Source organism: Uranotaenia lowii, chromosome 1 (genome assembly GCF_029784155.1).
Source record: "Uranotaenia lowii strain MFRU-FL chromosome 1, ASM2978415v1, whole genome shotgun sequence".
Classification (NCBI taxonomy): Eukaryota; Metazoa; Arthropoda; class Insecta; order Diptera; family Culicidae; genus Uranotaenia; species Uranotaenia lowii.
Genome location: NC_073691.1, coordinates 115692323 through 115712344, shown reverse-complemented (window position 1 = coordinate 115712344; position 20022 = coordinate 115692323). Strand labels below are relative to the sequence as shown.

The 20022-nt window shown below is 36.3% G+C and overlaps 1 protein-coding gene across 1 annotated transcript in view; it reads left to right on the top strand.

Moving 5' to 3' along the window:
- The window catches only part of LOC129739182 (serine-rich adhesin for platelets), a 44570-nt gene that overhangs the window by 2233 nt on the left and 22315 nt on the right, over positions 1-20022 (top strand). Inside the window, exons 2-6 of the mRNA XM_055730607.1 lie at positions 13645-13832; positions 14031-14156; positions 16220-16728; positions 16789-16989; positions 17052-17573. Coding sequence (XP_055586582.1) covers positions 13645-13832; positions 14031-14156; positions 16220-16728; positions 16789-16989; positions 17052-17573 — 1546 coding nt within the window. The remainder of the gene's footprint in view (positions 1-13644; positions 13833-14030; positions 14157-16219; positions 16729-16788; positions 16990-17051; positions 17574-20022) is intronic.

Sequence of the window (20022 nt, the reverse complement as noted above, 5' to 3'; positions counted from 1 at the left end):
AGTTTTTTTTTAGAAGTGTAATGAAACAAATTAAGACTTTGAAATTAAACATTTTAACATCAAAATTGATTCACCAAAAACTAATTTTATAAATTAACAGCCATGTATCATGTCTATATCATGACTCATATGATGGTCATCAGAATTAGCATCTAAAACCTACACACAAAATTTTCGAGGCCAGAAATTAGCAAAATTTTGCTCAAATTTGACCAGCTAGAAACTTAGCAATCAGTTTAGCCAATTTTTCGAACTAAAATTTCAGCAAACGACGGAAAAATTTAGCCGCCGCAATTTTTGCTCACTTTTTAGCAAAAAGCGGAGGAAAAGATCGCTCTGAACCTGAAAGTTCATTGTTTATTGTTTTTTTCGCAATTTCGGAGAGTATGTTCGATTATTGAATAGAATACAAAAAAAAAGTTCACTTTCAATTTATTTTGCTCTTCATTTCGACACTTCATTTAACACTTTTCCTAAAATGGAACTTATTTAATTCCGATCCTGGGAACGTACATTCCGGTGAGGGAAATGCCAAGCGATCTGCACCGGGGTTGTGCTGGACGCACCGCATTGAAATTCCAGTTGGGGTCCCTCTGGATTTTCGGACTGTTGCAATAAAAACCCGGAACCCCGCCGACAGCAGCAACCTAATAAAAAAAAACATAAATTAAAAATCGGAAAAATTTACACTTTTCGATCGACTCTTACTTGTACGCATCCAGTATCGATTTGACTATCATTTTGTCGTTAACTTAGCCACCAAAAGAACTGCCAACATCGAATTTCCGGAACGGCACTGAATCACGTCTGTTTGGTTTTTTGTCTCTACCGGCAGCGGCTGCTGTCTAGAAACAAGGCGGCTAGAAATCAAGCAAAATGAACTTTTTTATTGCTAAAATCAAGTAAATTTAGCCTTTTGCTAACTCAACAGTAAAAAAATATTTTTGCTAACGGAAAGTAACAGCGAAATTTTGCTAAGTGGAGCCCCGAAAGTTTTGTGTGTACCTGATTTACAAAACATCGTGCTGATATGAAATATTCTTCAAGAAATCAATTACAGTCTCAATTTTAATTTGTATTTCTTTTTCTTCTATATGCTCAACATCACATTCGAAAGCGATGAATGAAGTTTTAAATAAAATTGAGTTTTAGATATTTTCAAAGCAAAAAACTAAGTAAACAAAACAAAAATAGTGGGATTAAATCTACCAAATCAATTATTCAATCATAGGCACCTAAATGCTGTTTCTTTGAGTCAATTCAATTTTATTTATAAATTTTTAAAATGGTTAGACAAGTTGAGTTTAGTAAAGTTTATTGAGTTTTTTTTCTAAAATGTTACAAAACTTATCATTATCTTCTTCATATTTTGTTTTAATTTTCGAATACATTTGCCGAATTTTAAAGTAAAACTATTTTGTTTTTGTTTATTTTTAATTCACAATTTTTGTGTTCTGAAATCATTATTTTCTTGGAAGCCTTTGGAACTAAATTTGTAATAAGAAAAATAAAGTATCCACCATCAATCCTTTCCAGGACCCAATATTCCAATTGAAACCGACAAAATAAACAGAGAAAGAAATTTTAAACTTTAAAACCTTCGATTGGAAATTTATAAACATATAAATTTTATTTCTTTAATTTTCATTATATTAAATCATTTTTTAATCGATCATATTAATTTATATTTAGAAAGTTCGTAAATTATTTGAAGTAGCAACTTTAAAGTTAAATTTTTATGCCCAATGTTAACTAAATTTATTTAAACTCTGTGCATTCAATATTAACAAGAAAACATTCTCTTTTTATTTGATCAATTTATTGTTGATTGATCATTTTCCAATCTGTAATTTGTCAGTTTAATTGAACATTGTATTATAAATATATAAAGTTATTATTTTGAACTTCAGAAATTTTTTAATCTTTTTACTTTAATAACTGAAAGAAAAGGTGGATGTGAGTAGTCAATCAAGCTAAGCTAAGCTAAGCCAAGCTTTTTACTTTAATAACTGAAAGAGTTTTTATATAGAAAAGGGTTTTATCTTTGCCTTGTTCACTGGCAGTCTTGAAATAAAATTTAATATTTTCTTCTTTCTCCAAATAAAATTCAGTTATCAACTATTGAATAAATTCTCCTAAGTTCAAAATTGTTTTTTTTTTCTAATCGAGAATCCACATTTCAAATTGTGATTTTTTTTTTATTGAAGAAAGTACAGCAGAATTTTTTAATCATTCCTTCCACTGAAAATGAAAAAAAGAAATGTAAAATAAAATCAATGGTAAATAACAATAATTTTCATATTTATAACAATTTTTAATCATAGTTAATTATTAACCTGATCTAACATTTATTTGAGAATTCAGATTTTCTTTTTAAATCTGGTGTTATATTTTATCTACTCTATTTCTGTGCCTCTTGTGCCTGAAGCTTCAGTCAAAGTTTGTGGGTTAATCATAAGTAAGAAATTGTTTAGAAATCAATTAACTTATATATGGTATATTTTTGGTATTGTTATTATTTTTGGCTAAATTTTGAATTTAGCCCCCCCCCCCCCCCCCCATGAACGGGGCCTTCGCACGGGCCTGGCTCATACCTTCAGGTTTTAAGGAGCCAAACTCGTTTTGTATGATTACAATTGTTTCCTTAAGTTTAGATCGCACTTGTCACTTGTCTTTCACAAATTAGTTATCTAAACTACAAAAACATAGAAAGAAATGAGGATGCCCATTCCCACTCTAAGCCTAACTTAGATTGAGCTTTATTTGCTTTTTCTTCGATCGGGACCGTAGTATTTGTCTCCCCAAAATGCTTGGTGCCAATGGCACGATCATTGCTTTCTCATGCTCTGTTTCGGTTGAGGAGTTTTCAGATTCGGTTCCTTTCTTGTTGCCATTCGTTACACTCGAACTTCACCATCGCCTGCATGTGTGTCATCATTAGCAACAATACGATCGGAACGATTAGTCGACTGTTTCCGGATGCCTTCCATCGGAGCTTTTTCCATAACGTCCAACGAAGCTTTTTCACTATGGACATACTTTTGGGCACCCCTTCGTTACTGCGCAACACTTTTCCCAACAAGGTGTCTGGAAAGCTCGCTCTTACCTCACCTTCGGATGTTGAAGGAAGAGAATGCGATCCAACAACGCCACCTCTCGACAAACGTTTGTAAACCGACGATTGCTTAGTACACGATGCCTTGAGATGATTTGTCGCTCCGCAACCAAAACATTTGGCCTGCAACCCATCGCAGTTAACCCTCACTTGAACGTGATTGATGTGGAGACTCGCTGGAATTTCTCGGAGAATCTCCATATCGACGCCTCGCACACCAGACCAAATAGGAAATCCTGTTTCAACGGCGTATCTTTCACGAACTAGTTGATGTATTGTTCCGTATTTTTCAAGTTCCTTCGAAATCTCCGAGTCATCTATTTCTGGATGGAGTCCGAAAATTCTAACGTAACGGAACAAATGGCCTGCTTCCGACAGCGTGATCTGGAATCTGGTGCCATCATCGTAGTCGAAAGATGAGTTGCGGGGAAGCTTTTGGAGAACTTCTTTGGTCCTGGAACTTGACAAAAACTGAATATTCCTTGGCATCTTGATACATGCCTAGCAACATATCACTTGTGATACCATTATCACGCAAAAAATTGAAAACTTCATAATCCTTAGGCTTTTTTGCCTCTCTTCCGAAATACATTCGCATTGTATTTTCACGGCCAACCGTCGCCATTTTGATCCCCGTCTTTCTTTACTGCACTGCAATAAAACCTAGTTTTTCACTTTTTAAAGTTAAAACTTTGAAATTTTTCGCGACTTGAAGAAAACAAAACACATGCGCTCCGATTCAGCCAACGCCTACTTCCATGTTGAATCTGTTGAGTTCTTTCTTGTGTTTCTTTTCTTTCGTTCTGTACCAACCGTGTGAAGTATCTCAGCGTATACGGGAGACAGAGACATAGACATGTTAGCTACGTCTGATCGGTAGTTTACTGCGTGCTGGGAGGATTTTATGTGGAATGTCTCAAGAGTGTTTAACACGTTCGTCGCCCAAAAAAAATCTCAGAGCATGAAAGTAAAGCGAGAGAGCTTCAGATTTACAACGCGTGGCAGAACTGAACGGCAACCTTGCTTAAGAGAGCCGTCACCCATATATGGGTGACGTGGCGACGAACGTGTTAAGCGTGAGTACTTGTATGTACGATCGAGCACGCTTGCCTTTGCTATATCGAAACGATGTTGATGGGTCACGCAATGCTTGATGAGAGCTGTGGTGCTATCAGCCAATTCTTTAATCTGCTCGCTCGCTGTAAAATTCTGTAATTTGCTTCCTAAAGACTGAAATGCCAATTAGGAAATAAAGAATTTGTACTGCTCGTTGGGCGATTTTCAACATCCACATGGTGAAAAGGTACTTGAAGTTGTACAATGGTTACTGTGATTGAAATTATATGGAAAAACTTAAAAAAAAAATGCGGCCTTAATCAAGATCCAGAAAATTTAGCTAAGTATCAAATTGTTATACATTTTATTCCATTTTTTTTTTGTTTAAAATGGTTTCAAGGTAAGATGAATAAAAATGCATAATTATTTATTGATAGAATGTTCAAAGTAGCTTAACTCTATTATTGGGGATCTTTGGGGGGTTGGGCAGGGCATCAAACGATCGGAAAGCTGATATACAATGGATTGTGGGTTCAAGCCAGCCGGAGTATCTCGGCATATTTAGAATCATGAGGAGGATACTTCGGTACCTTTTCAGGATTCTTTATGTGTTTCGAACAGTTGGAAGTGAGTTCGGTGAGTCAAACCTGCCCCAAACCAGTGGTAACGGACCCCTTGGTAGTGCTGCAATTATTGTTGATGAGTTAAGCATGAACAATATTTGAATGTGCGATTGAGACTTCCCGTACCGACTCGGGTCGAAAGACCTAACAGCCACTGGTGGGTTTTCATATATACATACATACAATTCAGAATTCCGATTCAGCACTTATTACTGTTGACTAGGAAAATTGTCAATCCAAACTTTAAACTAGTCGAAATTATTTTAGCCAATTAGGCTAGAACGAATATCAATTTCTTCTTTTGTCACACTCCTCTCCCACCCCTCCAACCCCCTTCCCCCCTTTGAAATTTCAAAAAAAACCCGAAGGGTAAGAAATAAATCAAGTTTTAAGTAATTTATGTTAATTAAAAAAACAAATACCCGAAATAATACAAGACGAAAAAACTAATTTCGGAAGATGCTAGTTATTTCATCTTTTGTAATCTTGATTTTATGGAATTTTCCGATAAAAAAATTACTCGATTCCAATGTTCCGAGAATCGCTCAAAAAAGGAATCAGGATTCGTTTCAAACTAGGAAATGTCTTCTTTGATTACTGAGATATGCACGCGGTTAGGGTTAAGGTAAAGAGACTACATACAAAGAGGCGCAATCTGATCCTTTTTTGAAATAATAAGCTTGCAAACTTGAGGAGGGCTGCCTTTAAGACTGCTTTGTTTTGCTCGACTGGAATGACACTGACAGAAAATCGAAAATTCCAATCGTGACATTTCGTCTCTTTGCTTACTATAGGATCGTTAGGTTAAGGTTTCATGTTTTCCAAAAATTAACACTAACTAGATACAAAAAATCAACCGAGCGGCATCGTGTGCTCCCTTTGCTGCTCGTAACGTGGTCAATCAGAGGTGATTGACATACTTGTTAATACATTCTTAACGTCGCTCACTGACTCATTCAGAAACATTTAGCCTAGCATCATTGTCGATCGTGTTTGTTATTGATTGACAATAATGAATGTTTCAAAAGAAAAATTTGAAGAAATGCTAGGACCGCATGTTGACATAACCCGATGCACGTGCTCGCCACTTCATTGCGGTTAGCTAGTAATGATTTTTACCCCTCTACGCAAAGCAAAAAGTTAACAATCATCTGATAGCCTCCATGGATCGCTCAAAACTGATACATATCAGTTGTGATTCTAGGAGGTTGAACATCATCATCGCAGACTACAGATAGTCTGTGTCCTTCCCTGCCACAGCTTGTTTTTCAGAAATACCTACACAAATGTAGAAGCGTCCTTGTCATGCATAATTGTGTGTATCCTTTAGAGAGAGAAGAAAAAATTGACTGCTATGATTTTTTTGCCTCCAATGCAGTTAAGCATGGCTCAGTAAAAATGAATGATTTTCGGAACATTGCTTGATTCATAGCATTTTGTGCAATGATATAGTATGCTATTTTGTTGCATACAAGCTTTCGTGCAATTGATTCCAATTTATTTGTTTTGCGCATTATTGTTAATAATCCCCCCCCCCCCCTCGCGACCATGTGCTTTATCTATAGGTGGGGACAACCAAAAACTGTAGTGTTAGTTCGTTGTATCCATACAGTTGTTTATGAACGATTGTGACGTAACACGACGCCGTCGCGGTGGCGAACGTTCAACACACCAATGAAACCGTAGCAACGTCCCAGAATGTTTGTTATTGACGTTACTACGAAAGCTTGTTACTAGGTTTTCAAGATGCCGTCGTGTTGTGGAATGCGCAATTATTATCGGTGCGTTTAAAATTTTAGTTTTCAATTTCATTTATCGGGTTTTCGAAGTAGTTCGGCGGATTCCGCTGCAAAAGGATTCGATTGCTCCCAATTTTTTTTCCGGCAAAAACTCTTATGAAATCGGAACCAGCAGCAACGGCCGCTTTTTGGTGCATCAAAAGTTCCTAGAAGAAGCTGGCGGAGCAGAATATGTTGGGGGACTTAAGAGGAATCCATTCGAAATTAGTTTTAAAATATAAATCCTTAGTAAGTTTTCATGTTTTGGGAACACAAATAAAAATTATATTATAATTTTCATAAACAGCTTCTGTTTCAAAATTTCGAAAATGCCTATACAGAATGCAAAATGTAAGATCACCTTTTAAATAAAGTTTAGTGTGAGTTAGTCGAATTTATAAGAAAAAATTCATAATTGAACTTCTCAAAATGGACAAACGGTACGGGTTGTGTTAGTATTTGGAATCATTTGGAAATTATTTAATCGCTTTTACAAGGAAGGATAATAAGTTTCAATTTTGAACGTAAGTACTTGGATTATTATGACTTCACTGGATACCCAAGCTCGATGGTATTATGTACGTATGAAAACTGTCGTCGCAAGGCGACTCCAACGTCGAGACGCCCGTGAACGATTGTGACGTAACAATCAAAACATTGAAAAAACTGATTCTCACACTCGTGCAAGGGTAGTCTTGTCCCCACCTCTACATAAACCACATGGCCCTCGCGATGTTCTAACGTCACAAAAGAAGGATTCGATTTTTTTAGGCCTTAGTTCCTAGTTCTGAGTGAACCAAGTAAGAAATTATGAAACAAAATTATAACTGAGTTTATTGGGTCCAGTAATTTTGATGTTTTATTCCAAATTATTTTACGCTGGAATTTGATGAAGAATTCATTCAAAATTTTGACGAAAACAAAAACCCCAATATTTAATAGAATCCTCAAGTTAACCCTTCATTTCATGATTTTTTATTTTTACTTGAAAAAATTCTCAATAGTGCGCAATGATGAGTACATGAAGGGAAAAATAATGAAAAAATATTATTTTCACATATTTCCAGTATTTAGCCAAAATATTAATTGTTGCAAATTTGCAACAACATGAAACGGTTATACCTTTTTGTTCCTCACACAAGACAGCAAGAAATAAATGCTTATTCCTAATTTATCTTGCACTAATCGTAGTTAAAGCTCAAGAACTTCGTAAACCTAGTGTCTGGAAACAATTTAGCTGGGGTTAGTACCTAAGTATGTTGGTTATCCACCATGGGTGCACGGATTCACCTAAGTTTCTGCCTAAGTATGTGCTTACATGCATTATTTAGATTAATTAGTTCGACAAATTTCCAATGCAGCTTACACTATATCCGAACCCCATGGCTTCGTTTGATCTGTTATCGAGTAAATGTATTGCTTGTGTTGATGAAAGTATATTTTGGAAGAACAAGTCAATCAGGCGGGCTAGTTTATTATATGAACTCCGGTATCCGTGTATATTTAGCTGACCTGGAAAACTGATTGAACATTATATTATATTATATTTGTGAATTTCAAGGAAGCACATCTTACCTGTTGGCCATTTATGTGATTTGGACCTAGAAGTTTCCTGCCGATACCCGTAATCGAACCCTTTACGCCTAGCATACCAAAACCAGACTCACGCCAGCGTATTCGCTAGCGGCTAGAGCTCCCAGGCACAGAATTATTTTGAGAGGGGGGGGGGTTGGAGTGTAATTATGCAATAATATTCATTATGTTTGCTTGAAGGTGCTATATGGAAAGCTGGAACATCTTTCCAATACAACTTTTTTGAAAAAATAACCTTGTCAAAATTAATATTTACATTTAGTTTTACGGTAGTCTTCATGCGCATAGTTTTTAGCGCAATATACAGCAATCTAGAAACAAGTTCACTGACAACAATGTTTGAATTATAAAACCTTAAAAAAGCGATAAAAAAGTGATTTTTGTGCATGGTATACTTGGATTCAAAGAATCAAGTAACTTGAAAATCAGGAAATACAAATTGTTGAAGAAACAATTTGCTTTTTTTTATTCAAAGTACAATAAAAAACAAAAAAAATATTTTTATTATTCCTTAATAATAAAAAAACCGATGGATGAAATACATTAAAAATGGTTTTACCCGTATAACATTTGTTGAACATGGTACGCGTTTGGAAGAGTAAACAGAATTATAAGTAGGACTTAAATGGATCTGCCATTTTCGTTTCACCATGATGATCAAATTCGTTCTGAAAACATTAAAACTGTTATACAAACGATAAAAAGTATTTGAAGAACATTATGGGACTAATGTTTCAAACTAGGGTATAACATTATTAAGTAGTGAGCAGAAAAAAGATTTTTAAAAAATTTGAATATATTTTCTACAAACAAATACAATCTTTTCCAGGGATCATAAAATTATATTTAAAATGATCGTTGGTTGCATTTGAAAAATTGAAGATTCAAATTATTAATATAAAAACTTTAACTACACAAAAGTCACAAATTTGTACTATATGTAACGCATGGTTGTTGATCTAGCCAAAAGAATTTGTTCTTGGTTTTCCCCAATATTTTTACAGTTGTCAGCCATTTTGTTCAGTTAGAGGCTTATTCATCTGCATTATTTCAAAAATATCTCGAGAACATGATAATATAACATTAAAAATAATAAAAAAAATCATCAGGAAACATATACACTGTTTAAACGATGAAACATTAGAAAGCACACTTTGTAGCCCATAGACCTAACTAAAGGTGCTACCATTGCATGATGTTGCAAATTTGCAACAATTAATAAAAGGCCATTATATCAGACAAAAAATCAAAAAAATCATGAAATTGTGTTCAATTGTGTTAATTGCATTACTGAAAATGCGAAAATATTTTTTTCAGACAAAATTTTTTTTCGCAGTGTGAATTGGACTAGGTCAAAACTCTGAAAAATAAGCCTTTTTAAATATTTCATATTTTTCAGATTCAAGTTGGTCTAGTTTGTATATGTATACTCAGAAAGTCATTTTTTTTTAATTCAACGTTTTCTTGAAGTTAGAAATATTATTGCCATGAAAAAAAAAGTTGACTATTTGGTTTTCTGCAAAAGTTACAACAGCTTTAATTAATTGTTGCAAATATGTTACTTTATGAAACGAAGGGTTAATAGGTGTGCTATTAAATCCAGATATTTTTTTTTTAATTTCAGAAAATATATTTTTTCCTGATTTTGCAGAACACTCTAATCTGAATCTTATTGTAAACTTGTCAATTTTATCAGATCTCTTGTGTGGAGTCCCGGTAGTTAACCTTTTAGGGGTATATTCCAGGCCCCCGCACAGTTGACCTGATAGCTGCGACTCTGGGAGGGTCAGTTTTGCTAGCGATGTTTCAACATCTTTGGTTGAGTTTGGCTCTCATACATTGTCTGTATGGTGGGAGCGCAAAGACGATTAATATCAAGATACCACATCTTGATGCAATGTTAATTTGATTTCGGCATAAGATGTATTTAATACCATTTCATAATTCTAAAATTGTCTTCACTACAAACAGGAAATTTATAAATGCATTCCGAATTCGAACTTTAATTCAAATTCTTGATTTTTTTTATGGACTTTAGAAGAAAGTAGAATTTAGAATATGAGTTCACGTTCATAACAAATCTCAATTAAAATTTCCTCTCCACTCAGGATTTTCATATCTTTGTATTTAAAAGTCGGGCAACTTGCAACATCTGAAAAGTGTCAAAATCACTTAAACTGCTTTGGCTTTGAGGGACTCTTTTTTGATCGGATTTATTTTGAAATCCTTTATCTCGACCATTTCCTAAACATTGAATGCAAAGGATCTAAAGATTGTTCTAAAAAACTCTGTTTCTCAAATTTCGAGACGACAAATCTTCTTATTCTTCTTCTTCTATTCTGATTGTGGATTAAATCCACGGTTGGATCGGACGACGAATCTTAAAGAATTATATTTCATGGCCCAGGTAATCATTTCTCGAATTCTTTAGACTGTCCCGTTAGGGCAAAAATTATTGCTGCTAGGAAAAATCCCAAAGTTGTCAGAAAAGTTTCTTCTCCTCCTCCCTCGGTCAGCGCCTCGGCCTACTTGAGAATCACGTCTAGGTAATGCTCGAAGTAATTTTAATGTTACCTGTGCTGATTCAGCGCCACAGACTTTTTTTAACGTTCTCAGAGGTGGTTGAAAATGGGTTGCCCTCATCTGGTTAACTAATAAAAATGGGAAAAAACTAAGTCTCAACGTTCATGCGAAGGCTTGTGAAAGGCCCCGAAATTCAAATACATGTTCTTCTCCTTCATTTTCTGATCCTAACAATTTTATTGATTAAAGTGAGATTACTGAGGAAAAGTTAAAATTTTTGCATCAAAATTTAATGAAAATGATGCAACTTATGTTGGAAGCAAATTCAATGTTTGAAGCTTTACAAACTTCCTGGATCCAAATAGGTGTTTAAATATTATGAATTGGAACGCTAGATCTTTGCTGGCTAACAAAGATGAGTTCTTTTTATTTTTGAAAACCCAAAACATACATATTGCTGCCATCACTGAAACTTTTTTAAAGCCAGACAATAACTTGAAGGCATCGCATCGACTTGATCGACAAGGTGGGGGTGTAGCTATTGTCATCAATAGTCGTCTCAAATTAATTAAGACTTCTTCCTTCTTTCAAAACAAAAGTCTAAGAAACAATTGAAATTGAATTAAAAACGTCTATAAGGAAAATTATAGTTATTGCCGCATATTTGCCTTTTCAATGTAGCGGTGAACAGAAAAATTTTTTGATGGGAGATTTACAAAAGCTCACCAGTAATAAAACTTTTTTTTTAATTACTGGTGACTTTAACGCTAAACACTGATCTTGGAATAATATTTCATCGTATTCTAATGGGAATATTTTATTTAATGACTGCTCTGCAGGTTATTATACTGTTCAATATCCTACTTGTTTTTCTTCAATTAGAAATCCTTCCACAATTGATTTGGTTCTAACGGATTTAGGCGAGCATTGTTGTCAATTAGTTACTCATGCGGACCTCGATTCAGACCACCTTCCAGTAACTTTTTCTTTATCCCAAAGTCCCATTGAAACCCCTTTAAAATCAACTTTTAAGCGGGAGCGATATAGGAATTTTATTGAACATAATTTGGATGTAAACGTTCCACTGTATTCAATAGAAGATATTGATTTGGCTCTAGAAAATTTGACAACTTCAATAGTAAATGCTAAAACCGCTTCAATACCCAAAGTTAAACATAAATTTAATCAATCTTTAATTGATAATGATCTTCAGTTTTTGATACGACTGAAAAATATTCGTCGACGCCAATATCAACGGACAAGGGATCCTTATTTGAAATTTATTTATTATGACCTTCAAAAAGAGATCAAACGTCGTTTAAATTCTATTCGTAAACGTAATGAAAATTTTGCAAAAGCAGTAGAGGTCTTCTACGTCGCGCAGCAGCTAGACCAAATCGGAACTGCATACATTATCGCTGGCCGAAACACCTGTTTGTATATCAGCATCTTATTCCTCATAAACAGTCGGGATTTCCTTTTTTTGTTTCGATTATTATAGTCGTTTTACCATCTTTATGGCATTCGCGACTTTATCAACGTTGCAGTTGGCGGATCGTTATTGAAAAACTTATCCGATACAACTGTGTTCGATATTTACGCTTGGGCTCGAACTCGCGGACATCGGCTCAGGAGGCAACAGACTTGCCAAATGAGCTATATCACAAGCCCAGTCGGGATTTCCTGTTGATGAGAGAATGAAGAGATTTAGTGTGTTTATTACATTTAGATGTGATTTTTGAAAGTAAGATTCCGATCAAGTGTTAGTCCCAAGTACTTCACGTGATCACCATTCTAATGAAACCCCATTAAAAGTTATGGAATGATTTTCAATAGGTTTTAAACATTCAGCTCTTGGCTTATGGGGAAATAAAATAAGTTGAGTTTTGGAAGCGTTAGGAGAAATTTTCCACATTTTCAAGTAATTAAAGAAAGTAATTTAAATTTTGTTGCAATCTACTGCGTACCACCCGTAAATTCCGACATTTGGCCATGTTCATTTTATTAAAATTTTAAATACCTAAGACTAACATTTCACCTGAAGACTGCAACTCGATTGGACTTAAAACAAAAAAGTTATGGCGGTTTTAATTCTAATCGAGTTGCAGTCTTGAGGTGAAATGTTAGTCTTAGTTGAAATTTTAATAAAATCGACATAATTAAGCAATCGATTAGTAAAGAAAAAAATTTGATGAAAACCCAGTTTTTATGCTTCTTCCGAACACAATGTCTCAGAATCCCTTTCACACTTGAGATTCGGTGCAACCCTTTCCTGTTTTCCGATTCCACTCAAATTAGGCATACGGCTTTCTTATGATTTCCTTAACACATCCAAGTCTTTTTTGCAAGTATTTTGATTTTATAGTAGGTTAAGACAAATTTGATAATTTAAATAATTGAATGTCCTAAATTGTGATTTTTACTAAGGATTAAACCGTGAATAGCTCTTTACACGATGATACAAACAACATGCTGTGTTCAGCAAAGTTTAAGTGCACAAAAATTCTCATCTTTTGATGGCATTGGTATCAAAAATATTTTACGCTTGATACACATTTTTTTCAGTTGAATACCAAATTTTAGGACCAAAAAAAGCTTGCTTATTTTCCATTTTGATACAAATTTGGTTTATTTTTCATTTTTAACGTGTAGTATTTAATACATACAAAATTTAAAAAATATTAAATATATAAACTTTGTGAAAATTTTTCCACTCAGAATTTATTTAAAATCGAATCTTTTGAAAGTGGACTTTTTTCAAAGATCGCGCTTGCGAAACCTCCAAATGTGATTTTTTTTAGTCGGCCCCATACAAAAGTTTGTTCTCCACATCCTAATCTACCATTTGAGCCCCTAAATTCCCAGACATTATGCAATTTTGGGACACCCTACTGTAAATATATACAATTAAAAACGTCTCACTTGATATTTTCTATCAATTGCCGGTTCCTTTCAGAAACAGACCAATGTGTACAACGAACATCATCGCCGACCTTGCAAGTTCCACCACCTTCGACATCGTCATCTGAGGACAATTTGAATGGAATAGGTGTTCCTGACCAAGCAGATTTCAATCAATGGCTGCATGCCATGAAAATGGTCGCCCAATTACCAGGCGGTATACCATCGGAGTTCAGGCGAAAAGTAAGTTATATCAGAAAAACATCCTTTAACGCAGTTCCTCAGTGTCAGTTTTAATGAAATTCTAAATAACAATGCATTCAATTTTTCATTTAATAAATTATCTAAAATTGGTAAAAAATGCGAAAAAATGATGACGCGTATTATTCTTTGATATGATCCCAAAAATGATAACTTTTTTTTTCATAAATATTGTTACAGCTCTGGCTCACTTTATCAAAGCGTTATGTTCAAGAAAATGGAATAAACTGGGACGAAATTGCTGAAACCTATCTTACAGATCAATGGGATGCAGATGACGAAGAATTGGGTATCCAAATTGTAAAGGTAAATTTAAACATTCATAAAAATGTTATAAATTTGACTGTCGCGACCGCTTTTGATGCGAAATTGGAACGAATTAATGATGATTAACGGCACAAGTACCTTGAGAAATTAGTTTAGCTCCGATTTAGACTTGCAACTCCTCTAGTGAAAGTGTTTGACTTGTAGGTGACGAAAAAAGTGTCGCGAGTTCGCTAGTACAAGCAACTAGTGTTAGTACCGCGAGGAATTAGTTTAGTTTCGATTTCAACTTGCCACCCCTTCAGTGAAAGGGTTTGACTTATAGGTGACGAAAAAAAGTGTCGCGAGTTCGCTAGTACAAGCTACTATAGTGTTAGTACCGCGATAAAATAGTTCAGCTCCGATTGACTTGTAGTTGACGAAAAATAGTGTCCCAAATTCGCTAGCTATTAGCACAGAGAACAGACGTACAAGCTCGAACAAAAAATCATTAGAAAAGTGTGTAAAAATTTAAAAGCTATCATCAGAAAAGTACGTTAAAAATTGACGCCGTTTAAAAGTTTCAAATCAACTTTTAAAGCTCTCAGTTTTCGAAATGGCGTAATCGTATATGAAATCATGAATAAAGTGACCAATATCTCAATAAAATGAACGGCTTCAATTGATTGCTTGATAAATGCAATTAGAGTAACTTTTAACACGGCAAAATTTTACTTTTTTATTTTAGTACTTCTGCCGCAGAGAAAAACTGACAACTTTTGGATCAAGCTTTCGCATTTCTTGAAGGGTTATCAAAGTCAGAGGAAGCATCGGCTATGTCCTGTCAAATAAAAACATTCTTGACGATCATTTTCACCAACCCAGCAATACTGATTCTAGGCATGCCAAGCGGGTTTCATTCATGTATCTCATTTGCATCTCATTGTTTAAAATTTAGTACTTCTTGCAAGTTTGAAGAAAATAGCGGATAAATTTTAGGATTTATTTTTAATGCAACGTGACAAATGTGTTACGAAACTCCAACAGCGATTTTCTTTAAACATGTCAAGTAGCTCATACGACCTGTTAAAAACTCATTCAAATTTTGTTACTTTTTTCTCAGTTTTGTTTCGACAGTTCTCTTTGGTGTGTTTGGAGACATCTGGTGGCCCATCCAAAAAACAAAAATTGGTTCAAAAAGGGCGTTGGAATTTTTACACAAGTTTCGTGGGCTAGCTTGTACGTCTGTTCTCTGTGCTATAAGTGTTAGTACCGCGAGCAATTAGTTTAGCCCCGATTTCAACTTTCGACCGGTCAAGTGAAAGGGTTTGACTTGTAGGTGACGAAAAATAGTGTCGCGAGTTCGCTAGAACGAGCTACTAGTGTTAGTACCGTGATAAATTAGTTCAGCTCTGATTTGAACTTTCAACCGGTCAAGTGAAATGGTCTCACTTGCAGTTGACAAAAAATAGTATTGCGAGTTCGCTGGTACAAGCTACTAGTGTTAGTACCGCGATTAATTAAATCAGTTCCGATTTAGACTTGCGACCCCTCTAGTGAAAGGGTTTGACTTGTAGGTGACGAAGAAACGTTTCACGAGTTCGCTAGTCCAATTTTTTTTTTCAATCATGTTAAAGCTTACAATTTTTAAACTAATTTTTGTTTGCATGTCCTTTTGCAAAAATTGCATGGCATAAAAATAGCTGCGATTAACTGAAATTATTAAGGAAAAATCGTTACCCCCCCCCCCCCCTCGCCTATTTCACAATTCGTAACGCTCGAGCTTACTCCCTCATCTCCCCTAGTAGCGTTACGTAATTTATGCATGCCCCTAACCTGTTTTTAATCATTTGAAAAAATTGTAAATTATTCTACATTTTGATCAATTTTACCACATTAACATTAAAAACATAATGATTATATCAAAAACCTTCAGATTCGATTTAATTTAATTTGTTTTTACTCTCTTATATTTAAAAAATTTATAAAAAATATATTTTTTAGAAACGCAGGAATTAAGATATGATGAGAATTTGAACGAATTTTAATAAAAATAAATAAATAGAGCGGTTTGAACTCATCCGACAAGCAAACATACCTAAATGACTTTTGAACATTCGTTTCAGGACCTCCATCGAACGGGATTCAGCCTGTGCTCGGGACCATCAGGGACAACCAATCAGGCAAAGCTGAAGCGGGTTCTTCTTGGTTACTCCCGATTTAATCCCGAAGTTGGTTACTGTCAAGGTTTTAACATGCTCGGTGCGCTAATCCTGCAGGTGATGGATAAAAACGAGATCGATTCCATACGGGTGATGATACTGTTGATCGAAGGATTGCTGCCAGCGGGATATTTCTGCGGTTCACTTGGGGGGCTGCAAACCGATATGGCAGTCTTTCGAGATCTTTTGGGAACAAAACTTCCAGTATTAGCACAGCATCTACACAAAATACAAGGCCCCGAGGCAGCATTCGAGCCTCCATTAACTAATGTGTTTACTATGCAATGGTTCCTTACTATTTTCTGCACATGTTTGCCTTTAACGTCGGTTTTACGAATTTGGGATTTGATCTTGATTGAAGGAAGTGACATTCTATTGCGTACAGCCCTTGCCATATGGGGACTTCTTGAACAGTAAACAAGTTATCCATAAATTAATTAGTCGGTATCTAACTGTGATCGTTTTTTTTTCAGAAAAATTCTCACAACCAAAAACGCTGATGAATTCTATTGTAAAATGGAAACACTTTCGGCGGAATTGGTGAATGGGAACCTCGTAGATTGTGATAATCTGATTCAACGGATTGTAAAAGTTGGACCCATCACGAGCCTTCAACAGCTGAGGGATAAGCATAAACAAAATATAACGCAAATCAAAGAAGCCTCCAATATAAAGTATGTATTTTCTTTCATACAGTCTCAAAAACATTTTGTTTGAACTTTTCATTTCTTTAAAGAATATTTTATTCCGATGACGATGGTGAATCCGATGAAGATTCTCGTCTTGCTGTTACTGCTACAGCTTGGGGCCTAAGATCTGAACGCAGATCATCACTTAATATCCCGACAAACGTCAAAAGTTTAAGTGAAGAAAGGGATAAGGTCAATATAGATATTTCGCTTTTGAAGAAGCAATACGATAAACTAAAAGAACGACAAAGGCAAGCACACATAATAATAACAGCTGCTGTGGCTAGACAACCTGTCATACCTGTTCAGAACAGCTCGGTGCAACTCAACAAACTACTCATTGGGAAGAATGCACTATTGAGCAACAAAGGCAAACGTTTAGGACCACCGATCGGGGCAGTTCCTCCTGTGAGGATATCGAAAGGAAGCAAGCAATCCAAATCTTGCACTATCAAGTCCCCGAAGCCAGCGGACACTATATTCTGGAACGACTTGGACGGACATAAAACACAGAGCAGTAAAAAGCAACAAGAAGGCCAAAAAACTGAACTGAAGGAAGCCACCAGCGGGTAAGTGAAAAGTCCTGTCGTCGTCCATGTCGATTCATTTTAGAAAATTCTGCCTCTGTTCAGCTGCCTATTTAAAGTTAAGTGCGGTCTATTTTGGACCCGAAAAAATGTTGTATTTGGGAAAAACGTGATTACTAATAATTTTCAATAGTTAAGTGTCATAATTTCGTGATTTGTAGTAACAGTTTCAATCCATAAAACCATTTCTCGTGAAAAAATATGGTGCTTGTAATTCTAAGCCGCCTTGACCTGTTGGACTTGAGCTTGCAATCAACGGCCCACAATGAACTGAATGAAAGATTGCTTCGAACAAGTAATACAATTTTTCTGTACAGCTTCGAGGATATTTTCATAAGAACCAATAACTTCGCTGACATCCGGGATACTGCAACCTTAATGGCCGACTGGATGCAGGGTATCCTCGTAAAGGTCCCCTAGAAAGGAAAGGTGATCCTGGAGAAAACTGACGCTACACTCCGACGGCAACAAGATGGATTCCGATCCGGACGAACATGCGTGGACCACATCACAACGCTACGAATCTCACTCTCTTCTGCTGATGTTCGTTGATTTCGAAAAAGCATTCGACCGACTGAACCACGCAAACATCTGGGCGGCTCTAAGGAGACGAGAAATTCCAGAGAAACTAGTCCATTTCATCGAAGCACATTACGAGGCGTATTCGTGGATCAATTGAGATCACAATTTTATTTTGTATTTCTTGTTCTTCAACTCCACATCCAAGAGAATTTTGATAAATTTCACAATGCCGCAAATTCATCTTTTTCTGAGGTGCAATGAATTGGAGAGCTATTTTTGATCAATTTCCGTGCCCTGAAACGTTTGAAAACACTGAGTAACAAAAAAAGATTTTTTGGAAATAGTCCAGGGTTTTCCAACTGATTTAGACTAATATTGACGCCCTGAGTCCGAAAATGACCATGGTTTTGTTCAATCAGGTCAGGATATTAGAATACATAAATTTTTAAAAGTCGATTTTTCGCCAAAAAACAAATTTCTGCGATTCCTCAGCTGAGAAACCCCTGACGATTTTCTCGGTTTTTCTTAAGAAATAAAAGTCAACATATGCAAATTCTATCAGGTTTTATTTAATCTAAGAAATTTGATAAGCATATTAGCATAATATTAGTATAAGAATGAGCGTAACGAGACACAGAAGTTTAGAGTTTACGGCATACATCGCAGTTTCTTCGATTCCCGTTTGTGAGCAGCTGCTGGGTTGTCTCTCTTCAGTGACCAGCAGTAGTCCGCCATCATGACTGCGTCCCACCTCCCCTGGTACCTCTCCTCCATTTGGCGCATGTCTTGATGGAACCTTTCTCCCTGCTCGTCGCTCATCGCCCCTAGGTTTTCAGGAAACTTCTCCATATGTGAGAACAAGAAGTGCATCTTTATACTCATCAAACACCCCAGTTTTTGGAAGGCCTCTATCATGCTGCTGACGAGTGTGGCGTGGTTCGCTGCCTTCGTGTTCCCCAGGAAGTTGATCACCACCTGCACAAACGATTTCCACGCAGCGCGCTCTAGTGTGTTCATGGAGTTTTCAAACTCTGCGTCCTTCATCAGCTGCCGTATCTGTGGGCCATCGAAAATGCCTGCCTTCAGCTTCTCAATGGTCAGTCGAGGAAAGGCTTTGCACAAGTAGTTGAAGCATTTCCCATCCCTGTCCAGGGCGCGCGTGAACTGTTTCATTAACCCTAGCTTCATGTGTAGTGGTGGGATCAATATCTTCTTCCGGTCAACAAGAGGTTCGTTTATGATGTTTCTCGCCCCAGGTACTAACTGCACTCGTGCCGGCCACTCTTTCTTAACATAGTGGTGGGCTCTGTCTCGACTGTCCCACATACATATAAAGCATGGGTACTTCGTGAACCCGGACTGTTGACCAAGTAGAAAGTTCACCATTTTGAAGTCGACACAGATGATCCATTGGTGCTGCTCATATTGGATTTTGTCGAGCACGTACTTCACTGCTTCATATTTCTCTACAAGAGTTGTGGAGTGCGCAAGAGGGATTGAGGCGAACTGGTTCCCGTTGTGGAGGAGCACACACTTCAAAGAGCGCTTACAGCTGTCAATAAACAGTCGCCATTCTCTCGGATCGTAGTGAGGAGCCCCGAGTTTATCAAGAAGACCGGCGACATCTCGGCAGTACACTAGGTCTTCCTCCTGGCAGAAGTAGCCCATGTAGTCCTCATGCCTTCTACGAAAGTAAGTGATACGCGCGTCCTCGCCAAGTAGATTTTTCTCTTTGAGTCTGGAGACCAACAGCTCGGAGGAAGTCTTTGACAAGCTGAGATCCCAAACAAGATCATTAAGTTCACATTGTGAATAGGGCTGCGGACCATCTCGTGCTTCATACTCTTCTGCATATCCTCCCTCGTCTGTACTGGTAGTGGTGGCCTCGTCGTCGCTGTGAGGAAGCTTT